Below are 20,879 nucleotides of genomic sequence, written 5' to 3' on the forward strand. Positions count from 1 at the left end.
ATATTTTCCTCTAGAGAAAATACAGATGGTGGATTATCTTTGACATTATCTTTTTATATAAGTATAAAATGCACATGTTTGTGTCTCCGTCTTGTGAATTGAATTAATTTATCCTGAAAACAATCCCTCTCCTCGACCGAAGAAATAAGGAAGTATGAAATAAGGGAGGAAGATAGGATAAAATAAGATGGAACTTTATTAATCCCCGTGGGGAAATTCAGGCGTTTATAGCAGCAACAGGGTCAGAGTGAAAACAGGATTCACACAAGGTAAAAAATAAAGATAAAATAGATTTAAAAATGTAAACAATAATACAAAAATGTATAATAAAGTGATATAGTAACTGTTGAAACTAGATATCACGGTAAAACGTTTGTCATTTGAATGGACATATATCTTTTTTTTGTGCAGGTTAAAGTCTTGTAAAAACAGTGCAGGTTTTATGTATGTACAGTCCTGGTTACTATTAACGGGTTACAGGGTTTAGCCCTTGATTGTGCAGCCTGATGGCTACAGGCACAAAGGACTGTCCGAGGCGCATAGGACTGTGCCGAGGAGGGATGAGTCTGTGGCTGAACGTGCTCCTCACCTTCACTAGCTCTGCATGGAGGGGGTGGGAGGGGTTCTCCAGTATACAGTCCAGCTTCCTCTGTGTCATCCCCTCCGCTACCTCCTCCAGAATGTCCAGTTGTACTCCAACTACAGAGCAGGAATGAAGTAAAGGAAGGAGGAATGTAAAAAACAAAGTAGGGAATTGGAAAGGATAAAAGGAAAGTCAGTGACCTTCATTGTCTCTATCCTCCTTTTCTTCCTTCATTCCATTTTTCTTACCTTGACTCTCTTTCATATTTCCAAACCACTGCTTCACCTGGTGGATAGATATACCATTGCAATTAGTTTCCAAACATTGCACAATAGTGGCGTTACGAGTCCAAATCTAATTCTCATCTCGCCAGTATGAAGTGGGAAGGCTATTGATATGTGGCTGGATCTTTACTCATGATTACATTGCCAACACTACCCAAAAAGTATTTTCCCCACTATCAGTGATTTCATTTTATAAATATCAACGTTAAACGTGTTGATGTTCTCTTGACAGGCAGCCTACCGGGTGTTCACCAACAGCAGTTGTGTGAAACACATGATTCTGAAGGTGCGCCGCGACGCCAGAAACTTTGAGCGCTACCAGCATAACCGGGACCTTGTGGTTTTCCTCAACAAGTTTGCAGACACTCAGCTGGAGCTACCAAGAGGCTGGGAGATCAAGACTGACCCCCAGGGCAAGGTAAGTTACGAATGTAAAATGACGGTGGGCATAGAATTGTGACCATAGAGTTAAATGAAGAATTTTACACAACTAGCAGACAGAGATTACAACTAATGCAGTGCCAAAAGCAGTGTTACAGGACAAGACCAATGACATTTTTATGAAATATTCTATACAAACTCAATAATATTATGTAAATGATCAAGCCATATAGATGATGATCATGATCATGTTAATAGAATATTAATGTTGTATTAATTCTGAGGTCAGATTGACAGTAGATATGTAGTTTAAAGGCATGTCAATGTTTTTGCATAAAATGTACTTATTTTAATATTCAAAGAGCTTTTTTTTTAAATAAAATTTGATTCATAATGTATTCATTCTGTGGAAGATCATTTCAAATAAATATTTGACAAAATATACTGTAGTTTTTTTTTTTCTCTGTTCCTTAGTCTTTTTTTGTGGACCACAACAGTCGTGCCACGACGTTCATTGACCCGCGCATCCCTCTGCAGAATGGCCGGCTGCCTGGCCACCTTGCTCACAGACAACATCTGCAGAGATTGCGCAGCTATAGCGCTGGGGAGGTACACACACCTACCTGTACCATCAATTCAAAGTGACTCATTGTCGTCATTGAATCCACAAATATTTCCCTTCCTGAAAATGTACTGTAGCATGACTGGTGTCCTATACGCTTTTGGACAACGAAGGCGATTTATGGCACAAAGGAATGAAAGATATCAGGCTTTAGATACACACAATACTTTTTATTATGGTCCATATTTTGTTGCTTGGATGCTCATGGGATTTGTTGAACAAATAAATCTACAGAAAATAACCTATAAATATGATAATGAAGGATGTGAAAAAATGTTTATGTGAAGTTTGTGCTGTTTGTTGCCAGGCCTCTGATGTGTCCAGGAGTCGTGGGGCTTCCCTAATGGCCAGGCCTGGAAACAGCCTGGTAGCCGCCATACGAAACCAGCACAACAACTCACAACAATTGACTGCTCCTTGTAAGCACTGTCAAAGCCTAATATCATTAATTAAGCCACAATCAACCTGATGCAATTCATTGTTTTAAGTAGGTATGCACCGATTCGACTTTCTCAATGCCGATACTAATACCTGGACTTTGGTATCAGCCCAAACAAAAAACGTACCATCTGGACCGTTTTTAATGAAATTATTATTTATTTATTTTTTCATTTACAAGCAGTGACAATATTGGCCAACTGGCTGCGTGTGTTTTCTAGCCCAACATATGTTGGACTGTGTCTGTCACTTCGGCAAGTTTCAATATAACAGTATGGGTGTTTATACTGCAACACCATAAATCTTTTTTTGTCTTTTAACTGCTTATTCTCTATTTGTCTTTCTCTATCTTTTCTCTAGCGTACAATGACAAAATTGTGGCATTCCTTCGACAGCCAAACATATTTGATATGTTGCAAGAGCGACAGTCAAGCCTAAGCAGAAACCATGCTCTGAGGTATGCTTCTTTCTAAAATTATTAAATCAGAAATAATGAGGTACTAATGCTAGTTCTTTACTTTTATTTGTTATCATCACTGTTGTCGTGTGTATATAGCAAGGATTCGTGCTACACAATGCATGTTTCATGCAAAAATATATTTTTGCCCCTGGAGACTTAACTATTTGTTTCGAAGTTCCCTTTGGCCACTAAGCAGCTTCACTGCTCTCCCCGCCTGTCCGTAAGCATGTGCAATGCACTCGCAGAGCCAGCCTGCCAGGCGTTTCTTGGACAGGGCTTCTTTCTTGCACCCCGCCTCCGAAGCACACAAACAGCTGTTCAGTGCGTCTAAGGGCAGCTGCTCCACATAACACGCGAGCGCACGCACCGGGCAGAGGAGGTGCAATTTAGCCTCCCTCGCCCCACTATGGGGTGGAAGATTAAAGCCCCCCAACTGAATAGCCCTCGACCTGATCACTCAACTCCTTACCCCTAGATTCCACCGGGTCCGTCTGCGGCGCGTTATGGCTGCGCCGCGGTGCTCACGGCGATCGCGGCCACTCTAGTCAATGGGTGCTATTCCACCACACGCGGCGCGTTACGGCTCAGAAGCGTCCCAGAAGCGGCTCGGCGCAGGGCTCCTCTAAAATTAGGATCGAATCCTATTTTTGTCGCGGCGCAGCCGTAACGTAATGTCGGGCAGGCAGGAAGTAGAACGTTCAGAGCATATATAGCATATATATATATATATATATATATATATACACACACACAAACTAATTTTGCAGACCCTATCCCTCCGTAGTCTTTCAAGTAGGAGGATAAATGCCAGCGTTCTCCTCCGGTTTACAGGCACTGTGTAAATTATATATATAGAATAATTATGATGATGAATGCATTTTTTTACCACTAAAATACAGCAACACATCTTTGATTCATGTCGTTTATAACTGGAATATTACAGTTATTATTAACTTTGTCTGTACAAAGTAGCCTGTCCAGGAAATATGCCCAAATCAACAAAAACTGCGAGCCGGCAGGCAAGACACTCCGCTTCTGAAATGCTTCTGAAACGCGCCTGGTAGGGTATGACGCCGGAGGAGGCCGGACCAAAACCGCGGTGCAGCCGTAATGCGGCGCAGACGGACCCGGTGGAATCTAGGGGTTAGGCTCTTGGGCACAAAGGAGGGGTTCGGTCTGAGTGTCGCCCCGCTCTGGTCACCCCGGATCACCGAGCAACTCGGGTGTACCGATAGAGCGGTTAACTCGGACACTCTCTTGGCTGACGTAGCAATGCTGTCTTCCACAACAGTGCTTTCAGGGAGGAGAGCTCCAGAGGCTCAAATGGTTCTGAGACCAGAGCCTCGAGCACCAGCGGCAGGTGGTAGGGTGGAGGCGTGCACTACTGGGCGCAGCCTCCTGACACCCCGTAAAAACCGCAACATCAGTGGCTGAGAAAAGGCTGACCTGCCGTCAAATCTCTCATGGCATGACGAGATGGCTGCTGCATACACTTTCACTGTGGAATGAGCAAGCCCTCTGTCCACCAATAACTGTAAGTACGACAAAATAGATCCCAACTCACAAGATGGGGGCTCTATTTTCTGCTCCTCACACCATCGCAGGAATCCCAGCCACTTCGGCCTGTAACAAGCTGTGGTGGATCCCGCTCTAGCTGCCTGGATAGACTGAATAACACTATCAGACAATCCACCCTGTCTTAGCCTGTCCCTCTCAGGAGCCAAGCCTGGAGAGGTCGGCCCAGAGTGGGTAACGCCCCGATTGCAACTGCCTCTTGAGACATCGCCCCCCAGAACTGGGGAAGTGCCATGGGCTGGCCCATCTTCATCTGTGTCATCTCTGAGTACCACGGAGCCCTGACGCGATCCGGCGCTACTAGGATGATTGACAGACGTTCCCGCCTCACTCTCCCCAGGAGAGGGAGAATGAGACGTAGAGCAGCTTTCTTGGCCATAGCTCGTGTGCAGACGCGTCCCCCCCCAAGGGCGGGTCGTCGCTCAAAGCCATGGAGAACCACAGGGCACAGTGGCTGTTGCGCCGGCTGGCGAACAGATCCACCTCTGCTGTCCCGAACCGGGCCCAGATCTGCTTCACCACCTCCGGGTGAAGCGCCCACTCGCCTGGCAGGGGGCCGCCCCTCGACATGAGGTCGGCCCCCCTGTTCTCCAGACCCGGAATGTGGAGGGCTCCCAGAGTTAACACCACCTCTGAAGCCCATAACCACAGTTTCTCCGCTGTGGTCAACAAAGCGGTGGAGCGGACTCCGCCCTGCCTGTTGATATATGCCATTTTGGTGCTGTTGTCGCTCCTGACCATTACATGTCTCCCCCGATTTAAGGGTTTGAAATGCTGGAGGACCAACACTACTGCCCGTAGCTCTAGGAGGTTGCTGTGCCGTGTTTCTGTTAAGACCAGCACCCACCTATAGCTCTCTTTAGGCAGCCCCCTCCCCATCCTGTTCTCCGTGAACACTGTGATGTAGGAGGTCACCCGTCCCAGTGGAGACTAGGGCTGCATGATTTGGGAAAATAATCTAATTGCGATTTTTCTGGCGGATATTTCGATTGCAATTCGATATGCGATATTTGTTTTGTTTATTGTAAAATGCGGCCATATCTCCAGCTAGGAAGGTCGTATCAACGTGCTCCCGCCCGAGCTACGAGTGAAAGAACTACATTTACATTAAACTTCCGTTGGGTTGCTTTAAAGTCAAGCTTCAGTTAAAGATTCACCCTGTAATAGATGTAAAACATCTAACCTGACTCAGATGGTTTGTTTCACCAAACCATCTAGGAAAGCTCCATTGGAAGCCATTTGGAAAGGGCAGGCACTTTCAAAAATACTTGGCAGATGATTGGATCAATCTGTCTATCACCTTCTATCATGGGCCACTTCTGATTGGTTAACAATGGCTGGTACATGTGGAGCACAGCACTTCTGATTAGTGTGGATGACTGACATACAAGAAGAAAAAAAAAAAGTTTTTAAAAAAGCAAGCTTTGCGATTTGATAATCGCATAATTTCAACGATTAATCGTTCACAGTGGCGTTTTTATATGTACAAAAGTGGTGGGGCACAAAAAACTTAGATGTCTATATATAAGCTTCTGCAGTGACGTGCAGTGAGGTTCATGGCTGGTGAGGCACTGGCACTGACTCTTCAGGTTTACAAATATTATATTTTGACCTAAACCAAAAGCTTTTTTTGTCTGATGCTTCGATTAATTTTAAACAGACAGTTCAACAAAAGGATACCCAAAAAATGTAATTTTATCATTTAAATATTGAATTGTTCTCTCTTAGTAAGATCCCATTTTCAATAAAATTGCAGTCTTACCTTGACTTGAAGATGAAGTCCATTTGCCTATCCTTCTGGACAAAAATCTCTATTACTTTTTTGTAAAAGCCCTCCTTATCTTCTTGTAGTTTCAAAAGTCTATCATAAATCTAATCGATAGATTTATGATTAAAAAATTATAAAAGTAGGGTAGACATGTGGATATTATCCGGCTGAACAAAACGTGCATTTATCTAACAGGTACGTTTCCCACAGATCTTATTTCGAGCTATTTTCTAAAATCCTATGGAGAGATCTCATTGCTTTTTTGTCGAGGGAAGCCATGCGCAGCTTACTTCCGGGTTTTAGGACGCGTCACTGCACCTCTCTCGTCTCCTCTTCACACACCACACTTTTCGCGGCACACGTACTTACAGCCAATCAGCTCTGAATTATGTGAGATGACGTATGGTGGGGATGGCAGCTCATGCTGGAGATTGGAACAGTACTTCGGCGGCACTCGATGACGTAGTATGCTTGAAATAGTGGCTCTGCGGCAGCTTTACTCGCGATTGAGAAACACCCACTGTGTGTGTGTGTGTGTGTGTGTGTGTGTGTGTGTGTGTGTGTGTGTGTGTGTGTGTGTGTGTGTGTGTGTGTGTGTGTGTGTGTGTGTGTGTGTGTGTGTGTGTGTGTGTGTGTGTGTGTGTGTGTGTGTGTGTGTGTGTGTGTGTGTGTGTGTGTGTGTGTGTGTGTGTGTGTGTGTGTGCGCAAGCAGGTGGTGCCCGTTGGCTGATTAGCTACCTTCTGCATGCTGATTGGTCCACCTGAGGAGACGGGAGCATATTAAGCTGCAGCCGTGCAGTTCCTCGGCCGCTCTCTCTGACTCGACTTCTCCTACTCCCAACACTGTTGCGCATTTATATCTGTTCTGTTGTGCTGTGTTCGCACTTTGACCGTATACCTTGTCCTTCTCTTCTTGCTGTGAGACTTGAGAAAGTAAGCTACTTTACCTGTCTTTGCAGGCACACTTTATCTTTACTCAGGAGTGCAAAACCCTTTTCTTTGGTTAATTCGTTTTCTCCTGTTTAATGTTAGAGTAGGTAAGAAGCCTGTACGTTTATTTTTGTCTCATTCGTTAGGTAAGATTTTTGTGTTAAAAGGTTTGTTTGTTTTGTGGTTTTGTTACTCTTGTGTGTGTATAATTTTGGGTAATTAAAATTACCAAACGCTTTCTCTGCCTTGGCGTCCATGTGCTTGGGAGTGGGAAAAATGGGGAGAGTGCAACATTGTGCTGCGCCTAGGTTCCCCTAGACCTAATAGGCACACACTGTAGACACTAATTAGAAGAACACAGACTAAAACAGCAATGTACAGACGAATCAGATGATTAAACATGATCTTAAAATATATTTTATATATATATTTTTTTTTTTTGCATTTTTTGTAATCATTATTTGTAATACTTTCTGCTGACACTAGGTGGGGCTGTGCCTGCCCCTAATGACCAGTCGCCACTGATCGTTCAGCCCTAGTGGAGACCCCCTCCGGAGGTGATCCGGGGACCCCCAGAACCGGAGGTTGCCCTCCACTGAGGGCACCAAACGCCGTTTGTGCCTCTTGGGATCCAAACGCAGGCTGGAGAACCACCTCTGCAGGTGGCGCATATGCAGTAACCCGAGCGGGACCACAACGTGAGCAGCCGCCATGAGACCCAGAGTCTGCATGATAGTCAAAGCTGTCACTGTTGCCCCCTGTCGCAGTCCGCAAACTGCCTGAAGCAAGGATGCCTGTCTGCTCTCTGACAGGGTGGCGCGTAGCCTGCCTGCATCGTGCACCACTCCCAAATATAACGCCTGTTGGTAAGGTATGGGGTGCTCTTCTTCCAATTGATCGTAAAGCCCAACTTGGTTAGGTGTAGGATCAATTGGGCTGTGTAAAACATTGCCCGTTCCCTGGACCTGGCCATGACTATGAGGTCGTCCAGATAAAAGAAAACTCTCATGCCACGGGCGCGCAGCGGTTGGAGCGCTGTGGCCACACATTTGCTGAACGTGCGTGGGGACAGGGAATAGCTGGACGGTATATCTGTTGTACTCGTAGGCTACACCCTGGAAGGCAAAATGCAAATACTTTCTGTGTTTCGGAGCAATCTCGACATGAAAGTAAGCGTCCCTCAGGTCGATGGTTGTGAACCAATCGCCCGGCTGCACCAATGTGGAGATTCAGGCTGCGAAGACGCGCATAGCAGACACTGCCTGTCTCGGGATGATAGATTTGCCTCTCTTATGCCTGTGAACGGAGGAGGGATGCTGCAAAACTGGAGTGAATAACCCAGTCTCAGCGTCCTGTCCATCGACTCCGTTAATACACAGCTGCGCTTCCATTCCCCATAACACTGCGTTAGGGGATGTGCAATCAGCTGTGGAGCCGCAGTTATGAAACTGTTGTACTCTGTGGTGGCCCACTCCGCCGCCAAACCTTCCATAACAGGAAGATTGGCTCCATACGGACATTATGGGGAAATGTGGAATTGTGGAGATAGATGACTCTTACTCTGGGATAAATGCCATCGTTTTTACTGAATGCATTTTTCACACACTCTAGAACTAGAGTTACAATACGTAACCCACCGTTCTTCTGCGGAGGTCCCTGAAAGCCCCGCGGCCACTCTCACGGGGGGCGATGCGCCCTCGTGTTAACGCTGTATTTCACCCACGGTGAAAACGCATTAATCGGAGCTATTATACCGCACAGTGCTTTGACAGCACTTCGGTTTATTCCACTCACGTGAGCGCGCCCACCTGCTGGCTCCTATACTGGAGTTTACAGCGGGGGCGGGGAGTGTGGGACAGTGTTCTTTCCTCTGGGGATGAGCAAGAAGCAGCCACGCTGCGACTACTCCTCACCCACGTGACCAAGGAGATCGATCCAAAGAGCCCTTCCGTAAACACGGGGGCTCCCAGGAGATCAACACAGTCCTTTTGGAAAGTGCCATGCGGCGTGACCCCCCACCCCATCACACGGCAGGCAGCGGCGGCGGACCAAGCTACTAATTCGGCATTGCCAAATAATGACCCGGAAGTGCCCGACAACGGCAAACGGAGCCATTCGCCCCGCTGGAATGGCGAACGTGAATGGCACCGCCTCGGCCATATCCTGGTCCCCCAAACACTCGAAGCAGAGGTGGTGGAGATCGGCGCCCGCCATTTAAGCCAGGGCACAAAGGACAGGCCCGGGTCTCTAGAAGTGGCGACTCCATGGAGGTATGATAACTCTTTCTTCTTCAAACGTCTTACTTTCTCTGCTTCAGTTGTTGCTCGCTCGCTGACGGGAATGGGAGGCGTGGCCGCCTTATATACGGTGGGCTTGTGCACGCATTCAGGTAGGCCTGCCCCGGGGCCGGCTACGTCTATAGAAATCTCAGTAGGTGAACGCTTGCATGATAAGGTAGTACCCATAGAGTCCAGTAGAGGGCGGAGCCTGTGAGAGATATAACAGAAGAGGTTTTTTTTCAATCTACATTATATCAAGCTGTGATAATTATTGATAGGAACCTGCCTTAATGTAAATACTATATATAATAAATGATTTGTCTTGCTGACTGTTCAGAGAGAAAATTCACTACCTTCGGACAGAAGGTACTCAGGGGGTGGAGAAATTGTCATGCGATGCAGACCTAGTCATCCTGTTAAGGTAATACACACACTGAAACTAGTATCCATGTTTGGTAACAACATCTATTTTATTGAATTTGACTGTAAATGACTGAATTCGGAAATACTCTCTGTTTTGTGTGTTTTTCTTGTAGTTTATTTGAAGAGGAGATCATGTCTTATGTTCCGCCTCATCCCATCCACCACGGCTTCAGCATTTCTCCTCGCTGTTCACCTGCCTCCTCACCACAAAACTCTCCTGGTAGGTCGTCAAACATAGCAGCTACAAGTGTCAAGCACAAAGTTACTAAATGATTTTCTTTAAATATTGTCCCTCTTGTCAATAAGTCATCAAATCATCAAATAAAAAAACATGAATTGATGATTAACATAATGTTATAATATATCACATAACGTAGCAACATAACAGTTTTTTTTTTACAGGTTTTGTGTATAAATGTGAATGGAAACTTGATAATATGATCATGCTTTGACATAAAAATGCCTTATTTAAGGTAAAATCAAATTCATTCAATCAATGTTCTACATTGTTAAGTGTATTTCTTATACAAATCAAATCACAACAAAGTGAAACAAATATGACATTTCAATGTTTATCAACAGAGGGCAGCAGAGACCTGAGGCCTGTACTACGAAGCCGGTTCAACATAACCTGGATATGTTTGAGTTACCCGGTTAACCTAATCCAAAACAAACGCGCTCTCGCTAAGCTGTCCTACGACGCTGGTTATCAACTCGTTAACTCAAGCCAGGGTTTCTCTGTCCGGCTGAGTGCGCGTTCACATGAAAGGGGCGGGGTTAGCAACATTTGACCAATCACAAACATGGACAAGCGTACTGACAGCGCAGCGTCTTACTTCCTGAATGAAAAGTGAACTATAATATTAGACAAATATAAAGAAGTTAAACTTTAAATATCCATGACTTAAACACTTTATCCAGGATAAAAGCAACATAGATGCACCTGCAAGGTGAATACAGCAGGTAAAAAAAAAAGTGTTTGAATGCGTACATTAACAGGTTTATGATATCACTGCCCCCCCCGTCTAAGACACGAGTGGATCTGACTTTAATTACATTTGACTCGAGTGTTTCGTCAACTTAATGTGTAGCCAGATACGGCTCAATAAGCTGACTCAGATAAGGAAATATATGATACATTATGATGTGATATGATGTGATATTAATGATAATGGGACCGGAAACCCAGAGTTTTCCCTGAAGTTAGCTCGCTAAGCGAAAATCCGGCTTCGTAGTACAGGCCTCTGCTAATACTAAATCAAGGCGCTATCATGTGTTTTGCTGAGATAGGCAGGAAGATACAACTACCATGTCCAATCATAGCGGGGCGGGACCATGGACCTTTAATATCATTACTGACACAAGCTGATGTCTGCCATCAACGACTAGGGCTCTTTTTGGTACAAAAGACGAACTAGTTACAGATGTAGCACCTCATTTTGGACAGCTTGAAACGCCGGGGCCGTGGCCGGCACGGGGTATGCCCTCGCTGAAAGGAAAACCTCCAGCATGACTTGAGACCGCCCCCTTGATAAATACATTAAATTATAATGAAGCCAGCTGCAATGGATAATTGATCCACCAGGGGGTGCAGTGGGGTTCCACACTGGAGCTCATGTGAAATAAACTCTGATACAGTAGATTTATGTCTGGTATTATAGCAGATCTTTGTTAAGATCCATATGTCACGGATAGGATCATACTCTGTGCTAAATAAGAGACATGTAATCATTTACAAAACATCACCATGTTTTTATTTCACAAAATAATGTTGTTTAATCCACGTTGGCGTAAGTACAAAACCATCGCTATGTTTTTTCGTAAGGAAATGCAGACCGGCTCATACAAACGATTTTTAATCATCATCCTCACGATCAGCTCTCGATTTTTAATCCTAATTTAATCATCTTCACCACGATCATTTATGTTTATGTTCGCCGAATTGACATGAAAGCACTGACAAATATGTCAACTTCATTAAAACGTTGTTAACGTGCCTAAACTCAGTAATTCACTAAAAATAGGTTTATATTTTAATGGAGCCTCGTCATCTCCCCACGGGCAAACAATAATATGTACAGTGTTAATAGTTTACTGTATTATTAGTGTTTAATATTACTGCTATAACAATCACACATTGAGTTCATTGTGCAATTCGTTGTACAATGTTAAAATCAGACCGTTGTTTTTTTTTTAAACAGTCTGAATGAAACGGCAGCTCTCAGGCAGCTGTGTGCTTACACACCTAATGGCCCATCAGCCACAGCTCTCCATTGATATTACTTAATATAATAATACATATACAATGCATTATAATATATAATATGATAATTATATTTTAATTGTATTCGTTACTGATAAAAAAGGGCTTCTACCTAATTACCTTAAATAAACTCACTAATTAATTAAACCAGTTCAATATGCATTATTCTTATTCTTATCATTCTTTATGAGCGCAGTAATGGTAAGGTATCTAATTACTTATTTATTTAGTATTCCATAACTTATTAACACAGTTGGTCAAACTAAAGTGGAGACATGGCAGAAATCCTACAACCTCAGACAATCTGTTGACTTCACAGCTTGTCACTCAGAGGTGGGTGGGGGCTGGTGAACGGTATGGTCACTGTTTGTTTGTTTAAAAAGGACTCGGAAGGCTATACACTACACATTTTTCTTGGATTTTTTAACACCATAGTCCCTAATATATTTGTAGAAAGGCAGGAAATTGAATTAAATCGGAAAAATGTTTAATTGTGGAGGACCCCCTGTTTCGTGTCCCCCCCCCCCCACTTCTCAAACCAAAGTTACACCCTTGGATTTTAAACAAAGTCACGTGACCACAACAATATTAGAAAAAATATATATTTGTATTTATTTTAGGATCTTAAAATCAGACCTGTTTTTTAAATGAAATCTGACGGCAGGCAGGCAGCTCTGATCACCTAATGATAAATGCGCCACACCTAATCGCCGGCCATTCAGCCACAGCTCCCTCTATACAAATCAAACTGGAGACGGTGTGAAAGCGCCTATTGTTTTAAAAAATGGTCAGAATGTGAGCCTTCTCAATTATCGTGGGACAGCAGAGAACTCTAAACAAAAATGTTCAATCAATAAAGTAACATATTATCTTATCTTATCTTAATAATATCTTCATATTAATAATAATAATAAATCATACAGTATGTGTCCGAAAGGGAGCAGGAGGCAGCAAACACCAAAAAAAATATTACAAAAAATATACTGCATATTAAAGCAAACTATTGCAAAGGTAAAAGTATGAGCATAAAAAATAGGGCTTAACATTCCCAGCCGCTGGGATACGTTGGGTTTTTGGCAGGAATCTGTTGGCTGGAGTGCTACATCTGTAACTCCATTTTGCATTAAGAAAGAGAACATTAATAGCCAATAGCAATAAGGCAGGTTGACATTTTAGGAGAAGTCGCTAGAGTATAGGGCAGGGGTGTCCAAACTTTCTTCAAAGAGGGCCAGATTTGATAATGTGATAATGTGTGATAATATGCCCGGGGGCTAGGGTTGAGAACCGAAACTCGGTTCCAGATGAGAACCGATAAGAAAATGCCGGGTACCGGGTACCCATACAAAATACACAATTTCGGTTCTGCTTAACGGCCCGTCCACACGGCGGCGTGCGTTGAAGCTTCAACGCTTCTGCCCATTCACTTTGAATGGGGTGACGTCACGTTTCGCCGAACTGCATTGTGGGAGCGAAGCGTAGATTTGCTCGCGACGAAAGTTGAGCAATGTTCAACTTTTGAAGCTTCGGCGGAAGCGTCAGCCAAACGAATCATATGCCAGTACAAGCTCTAGCCAATCAAACCGCGTGCTTGTGTGTCCGGGGCGGGAGATTCATGTGATTGGTTGTTGGTCGAGTTTCAGCCCCCCCCGCCGGCAAGCACGCCGCTGTGTGGACAGGCCGTAACGGTTCCTAAACGTGGTAGACCCTGTATTCCACCGGGTCCGTCTGCGCCGCTGTGACCTGGTGGAATACAGGGTAAGGGCGGACTGGCCATCTGCGTGTTCTGGAGAATCACAGAACGGCCGGGGGCCAATAGTCCCTTCTGACATCGTTTTTATTTATTGGTTTTTCCCACACATAACACAATAACAGGAGAAACAAATGCAGGTGCTATATAAAAGAAAACACAATAACATGATAAGACAGAAACAGAAAACCCCTAAGACCAGTCCCTCCCACCCCTACCTCCAGACAGACAGACAAACAAAACAAAGGCAACTAAAGAAAAACAGTTCCGGGTTTTACCGCAGATCCACCAAAAACAAGAGAAACCAGGAAATACCAAAATTAAAATACAGCATCTTTAACAGAAAAGGCAAACGCAAATACCATCGGCTTAAATTTCCGCCGTAACACTTGTCAATTCCCCGTAAACACTGTACGTCAAAGCTAGCGGGCCATACATAATACATAATAAGACCAAAGTGCAGGCCATATTAAATCGGATCAGACTTTGGACATGCCTGGTATAGGACTTGACATATTGTGCTTACTATTAAAATGTATTGGATTTGGACAGATCATAACAGATTTTATATTTGTTTTGAATGATTTTTATACATTTTGATTAATTAAAACGGGATTGCACTAGTCTTAAAAAGCATTCAATTTCAGTGTCTCATAAAAATGTATTTACAAACAAACAGCTGCAGACAGTAATGTAAATTATGAAATGTTTCTATATGTCACACACTGTAAACAATTAGGATTAGGATTATTGCTACAGTGCTGCAGGATGCAATTTAATAATTTTGTTGTGGATTAAACTTTCTTCCCCCCCCGCTTCCTCTTCCGAAAGAGCAACTAGATGGTCAAGGCTGCAGAGTTTTCAATTCACAGTGTTAAGAACATCCTGTTATTCACGAAAAGTAAAAATAACATATGGTAGACAAATTCTGCTCAGAATCAACTCAGTATTTTCCCCATCAACTGTTCAATCTAGTGTGTGTGTGTGTGTGTGTGTGTGTGTGTGTGTGTGTGTGTGTGTGTGTGTGTGTGTGTGTGTGTGTGTGTGTGTGTGTGTGTGTGTGTGTGTGTGTGTGTGTGTGTGTGTGTGTGTGTGTGGTGTGTGTGTGTGTGTGTGTGTGTGTGTGTGTGTGTGTGTGTGTGTGTGTGTGTGTGTGTGTGTGTGTGTGTGTGTGTGTGTGTGTGTGTGTGTGTGTGTGTGTGTGTGTGTGATGGTGAGTGATTATTTATGTCATTCATGGGAGGAATTAAGAAATGGTGTCACAGAGAGTGGGATCAACTCATTATTATTGTTCATATTTTCACAACCAGTGTGTTACCCTGCATTGATTTGTTTTAGATTAGAAGAGTGAATATTTTAGCACAAGTTACATTTTTGTTGCTGAATGATACAAATGTATAGATGTATCAATTCAGTAGTTCCACATCAGTCATTCTCACCGTAAAAAGATCTCCCATAGGTCACTTTGTTGACTCTACAAAATATAGCTCATTAAGCTTCTGACACATTTTGTAAAGGCGCTGTGAACCTCTCTACCTCTCAATTTCAGTCTCAGAACTTCACATTGTTTACAAAAAAATGTTTCCAGTGTTTTATATTAACTCCAGTTGTGTGTTTATAGGCCTGCAGAGGGCCAGGGCTCCAGCTCCTTACCGCAGAGACTTTGAGGCCAAACTAAGAAACTTTTACAGGAAATTAGAGGCCAAGGGCTACGGGCAGGGACCAGGCAAAATCAAGTAAGACTCAAATTTCACATTATGAATAAATTAAATGCACCTTAAAATAAAGTGAAAGGTCCAAAGCCGTTATATTATATTATGCAATAAGATTGTCACAGTTACAGTTCAGACACAGCTCACACTATTATTATAGTAGGGTCCCAAATATATGTAAATTGATCTGAATCATCCTAACTATGATATTTAATATATAGTCTAACTACATATTTAAGGATATTTAAACAGCAACCACTGTTTCAGGAATACATTGATAAATACATTTACATTTTAATATAGTAATTAACTAATTCCCCACCAATAGCACAACCAGAATTGTATTCGTACCCTTGTATAAGACAGTTTGAAACTAATTTTAGACCTACAGTTAGGGAAATAAAATGTACAGAAACTGAACAGTTAAGTAAATAAGCAAAAAAAAAACTCCAAATTCAGATTTTCAAATGTAAAAGTACCAGTTATCTGTAAGCTTTCCTGCTTGTTGTAGGTTGCTGATCAGGAGAGAACACTTGCTGGAGGGAACCTTTAACCAGGTGATGGCATACTCCCGCAAAGAGCTGCAGAGAAACAAACTCTACGTTACTTTCCTCGGAGAGGAGGGGTGAGCAACACAAACAACACATAATTGACCAATGAAATAACACAGCTAATGTGCTGTAGGCTGTTCTTTTAAGCTTTTGAAGCACAGAGCTTTGTGATTTATATTGCCAACATGTTGGTTTTTAGTACTGTTTAAAATATCTTTAAAGCTGCACTTTTAAAATTGTATATATTAACACTGGACCCCATAATTGTTTTTCTCACAAAGGGTTTATTCTTTTGGTTTTATTGCCAAAACAGCAGCCAATTCCACTCTCATCAACCTCATTTCCAGAAGCAGCTGGGCATTTTTTTTCAAGTCAACTCACTTTACACTGCAAGCCCAGCACTCAACAGAACACAAAGTTATGGCGCATTTCCACCACACGGTCGGCCTCGGCCTCGCTCGGTACTGCTAGGCCGCGTTGGGCCTTGTTAGGGCCGGCTCACTTCATGCTGCGCTTCCATTACAGTTTAGGAACTGGGGTAGTTACTATAGTAACGCAGTGTAGGCGGAGCCGTGATGTTATCTTCAATGAGAACCCCAGAAAAACAACACAGCCGTTAGCTGTTAGCACTCAGAGCTCACAGCTCCTTATATATGTTCAGAAACTAGACAAAAGTTAAACAAGTACACACCACAGACTGCCTGTGTCATGGCGAATACAGTCGCTGCTTTATTTATGTCTGTATAGGCCGTTGTTGTGAGTGTGGACGGTCGGAGCATATATTGAGTTAGCTTAGCCAATCTCCATCTAGAAAACACGCATTTTAAAAGGTTTTTCACCTGCCGTCTGTCTGCAAACTTGCCAAAGCATTAATTCATGGTTTTTACTAACCGGTATCAGTATGTTGTTACTTCGGCATCATTTTGAAACGTGTATTACAATTAAATCACGGTCAAATATGTTCATCTTGTTGTAGTTGTAGCCTCCTTGCCAGCGATTCTCTCTCTAGTTTAGCATACTCAGCCCGACTCAGCCCTGTTTGTTGGCCCCGATAGAACCACGATTTTGTCGGGCCAGAAAAGAGGTGAAAAAGTACCCCCGGGCCGGAACTAGGCCTAGTGGAAGCGCAACCAAAAACGGGCCCGGCACGACACGGCACGCTTAAACCGCGCTCCGCGCCATGGTGGAAATGCCCCAATATAGTCTACCTAGTGAACATGTTGGAGAACTTTGCAAATTAATGGCCAAAGTGAATATTGGAAAACATATCTCACATCTTTAAACTTTGTATAATCAGTTTATTTGTCCAAAAAATTATTCAACTGTATTTTGTCTTTTTTCTTTGATGACGATAATTGAACCAGATTTGTATTAAATATATGTTACAGGGGAAATAAAAAAAATGTTCGATCATATTAACAGTTAAGTATGTAAAGATGTTTTTTGTCTCTTGTTCTCTTTTCAGATTGGACTACAGTGGTCCGTCCAGAGAGTTTTTCTTCCTATTGTCTCAGGAGTTGTTTAATCCATACTACGGTCTGTTTGAATACTCAGCTAACGATACTTACACCGTTCAAATCAGCCCCATGTCAGCATTTGTTGAAAACCATCTGGAATGGTAAGCTGTGCAATAGGAACAAACAAACAAACAAACATACAGAGACACGGGGTGAATCAGTGTTTTGTTAAATATACTTTAACCCAACTCCAATTTGTCAGTTGGTACAGTTTTCTTTACTATAATTGTACAATTTCACTTTTCTTTATAGCTGTTTTCTATTTAAGAAATAACATTTACACTACTGGTTGATTCAAGTTTTTCCCTGAAAATGACTATCTGTGAGATCACACTTTTTTTGGCTATTCAATCAGTCCATAACATTTTTTTTTATTGTAAAGACTGTTAATACAACAGTCTTTGACCAGCTCCCTAGTCCGTTTCATATTCCATTTGTACAGTGAATACGTATCTTGCACATTACTTTATTACCCTTTTAAAACAAATACAAATTAATAGGGAAAAAGAAAGGTAAACATTTAGCCTAGGGTTCAACAAAGGCTTGGTACCTCCCATGCTGCCCCAAAGCCTTCTGAGCGGGCTCCTTTGATTTATTTCAACTGATTTTATGGTTATAGAAAGGAACAAGCCCTGTCAGTGATTATTTGATCACCACCTGAGTCAGGGCACTGTGTGACACTGTGATCTTGAAAGATAGTGAACAAAATGCAAAGTGCAGTGTTATAGTATAGTATAGAAGTCCGTGTTGTCCACAGATGAAATTGGTTGGATTTTGGATTGCTCCAGAGGTGTATTGCTTGTAGTTTTGTAACATATTCAGATGTCTTTTTTCTTTATCCCACAAATCAAATTAGTAAAAAATGTAAGGCAGGACACATACAGGCAGGCAGGCGCATCACTTAGTCGGAAAGTGATTATCACTATTAAATAGTGAAAAGCAGAAAAAAAGGTTAATGTGTCTTCTGGGTGAAGTATCACACTTACCTGTATTGCCATGGGGCTAGTAACAACAAGGATGGAGGTTTAAGCACTTCCCAACTACTGCCAGTTCCCACCACCGCTATCTCACTGTAAAAAAAACAGTGTTAGAAATGGCAAGCCAGCAGGAATGAAGTGCCCTCCTCTCTGTTTGAGATTAATATGGAGGTGCATCAATGCAGGTGCTCCTCCTGTTCCTTCAATTCAACCCAGCCTTGCACAGGTGGTCTGCATCCTTTGTAAGCACTTTCGAACATGCAGGTTAGGGAACTTGTTGCCTGTGAGTATCTGTTAGGAAGTAGTCAAGCAAGAACTACAGTCGCAGCCTTGGTATTCTCCTAGCCTTTCTGCATCCTTGTGGCTGTCTCAGTCCCATCTCTAGCAATTGGATTGAAACTGCATTATGAGGCAGTAGAACCATCAACTAGGTTTGAACCAGTTGCATCAAAGTTGTTAAAGCAGGCAATGAAAAGTCGCTGCTGTGCATAGGATGTCTCAGATAGCCATTCTAATTGTATCAGTGGCTCAACGTGGGAAAGAACATTTTTACACCGTTGAACAATGGAGGTCTCGACATGGGGAAAAATGCCATGTGATTTACTAATCTAAATGAATAGCATTTTCAATATTGACACTATAATTTACATTTTGTTCAATCTGAATTTACTTTAAAATAAAAAAAATCTATATTGATTCTGACTTTTCTACATCCAACTCACAGGTTTATCATTGCTTTGAGAAAAAAGATTATTAATTTACCCTGAGCCTGTTTTTCAGGTCTCAGGCTCGAAAATGACATTCCCAGAACAAATGACTATATCTTCACTTCTAAAAGGGGTAAATTAATAATCTTTTTTCTCAAAGCAATGATACACCTGTGAGTTGGATTTAGAAAAGTCAGAATCAATATAGATGTTTTTATTTTAAAGTAAATTCAGATTGAACATAGTAAAAAAATGTAAATGATAGTTTCCGTCCATTACTTATAGTGAAAACCACCCTTGAATGATGGGATAGTAGACAAAAACCTTTAGGAATCCAAACTATAACATATAATAAGTACCCTGTATCAAGATTGATGCAAAACAAGTGCAATTTGACCTTTTTAGAGAGGTTTAGAAAATAAAACCTACCTCTGGGGTCATTTGGGTGTATTTGCCATATCTCTGGAACCCATTGGTCGATTTTGGTGATTGACACCTCTTTTGAACCGTTAGAGCCAATAGAAGCCAAATCCATCTAAATATTACCATTGAGAATTGAGAGTGATGCGCACACAGTTTGCCCAAACCAAAAGCTACGTTACACTCTATATGAAAACTAGGTTTATTGCCATAAATGTTATGATGGAGGGAGGCGGGCTGTGGGTCAGTGGGCATCTGACCCCCTCCCCGGACATAATGCGCTTACGTTTTTTGGACGTGACGCGCACATGGGCCCATAGGGGCTGGAGGACTCTTTCTCCTGCCCAGGAGGGGGGAGTCCTCCACGTCATAGCACACCTCTGCGGGGTAAGCGTCTCTGTCAGCCGCAGCCTCTTTTCTCTCCACGTAGGGCTGCACGATATTGGAAAAAACTGACATTGCGATTTTTTCCCCCCCTGCAATATATATTGCGATATGAAAACATACAGAAATTGAAGAAAAGACCGTTTTTTTTTTTCGCAAACCATCCTTTCTTGAACTTTAATCCTATACAATTGGTATTTTTTTAACTATATTTAACCGGATGAAGGATTTTAGTCACGGACGTCTGGATCTTAAGTTATCAGAGCAACAAGCTGAGCTAGCTCGGTTAGCAGCGCCGAACTGCCCTGGAGAAACACATGAAACTACTTTATTCAGTGATTTTACCTTTAATCACCGGGTCCGTTTGCTTTGGAGATTTGATTGTTTGTGGTTTGCTGTGCATGCAGAGCCTGCATGTCACTCACTCAAGTGCCCCTGACATGAGAGCCGTGCAAGTTTTCCTTTTGTAGCAAGCAGCAAAATAATTGTAACATGACGTGTTTGAGTTAATTTGCCTACAAAAAAATCGCACGTCCACGCGATGTGAATATCGCGCATGCGCATATCGCGATTATCGTCACGACACGGCAGCCCTATCTCCACGGTTACGACCGAGGGAGAGGTGAGTGAGGCACAGCGGCTGCTAACCAGAAAGCCGGTCAGAAACAGTGAGATGGAACAGTGTTGTTGTGGGACGACAGCACGTGTGAGATATAACGAGGGGTTACGTATGGTAACCCTTGTTATATAAGAACAGGCGGAGCCCTCTACTCAGGGGCCCTGTCTGTCCTATGCTGCTTGCTGAAGAGAAGTAAAGGATGACAGTAAGGAGGCGAGGCCTCCTTTTATCCAGTGAGA

General features: G+C 42.8%; 1 protein-coding gene across 1 annotated transcript in view; it reads left to right on the forward strand.

The window, feature by feature from the left end:
- Positions 1-20,879, forward strand: part of LOC117479651 (E3 ubiquitin-protein ligase HECW1) — a 215,454-nt gene that overhangs the window by 186,687 nt on the left and 7,888 nt on the right. The window contains exons 17-25 of the mRNA XM_034126757.1: positions 1,100-1,285; positions 1,723-1,857; positions 2,178-2,289; positions 2,669-2,765; positions 9,658-9,741; positions 9,857-9,963; positions 15,375-15,489; positions 15,977-16,090; positions 17,482-17,634. Of these exons, the coding sequence (XP_033982648.1) occupies positions 1,100-1,285; positions 1,723-1,857; positions 2,178-2,289; positions 2,669-2,765; positions 9,658-9,741; positions 9,857-9,963; positions 15,375-15,489; positions 15,977-16,090; positions 17,482-17,634 (1,103 nt within the window). The remainder of the gene's footprint in view (positions 1-1,099; positions 1,286-1,722; positions 1,858-2,177; positions 2,290-2,668; positions 2,766-9,657; positions 9,742-9,856; positions 9,964-15,374; positions 15,490-15,976; positions 16,091-17,481; positions 17,635-20,879) is intronic.

This window comes from Trematomus bernacchii, unplaced genomic scaffold (assembly GCF_902827165.1).
Source record: "Trematomus bernacchii unplaced genomic scaffold, fTreBer1.1, whole genome shotgun sequence".
Lineage (NCBI taxonomy): Eukaryota > Metazoa > Chordata > Actinopteri > Perciformes > Nototheniidae > Trematomus > Trematomus bernacchii.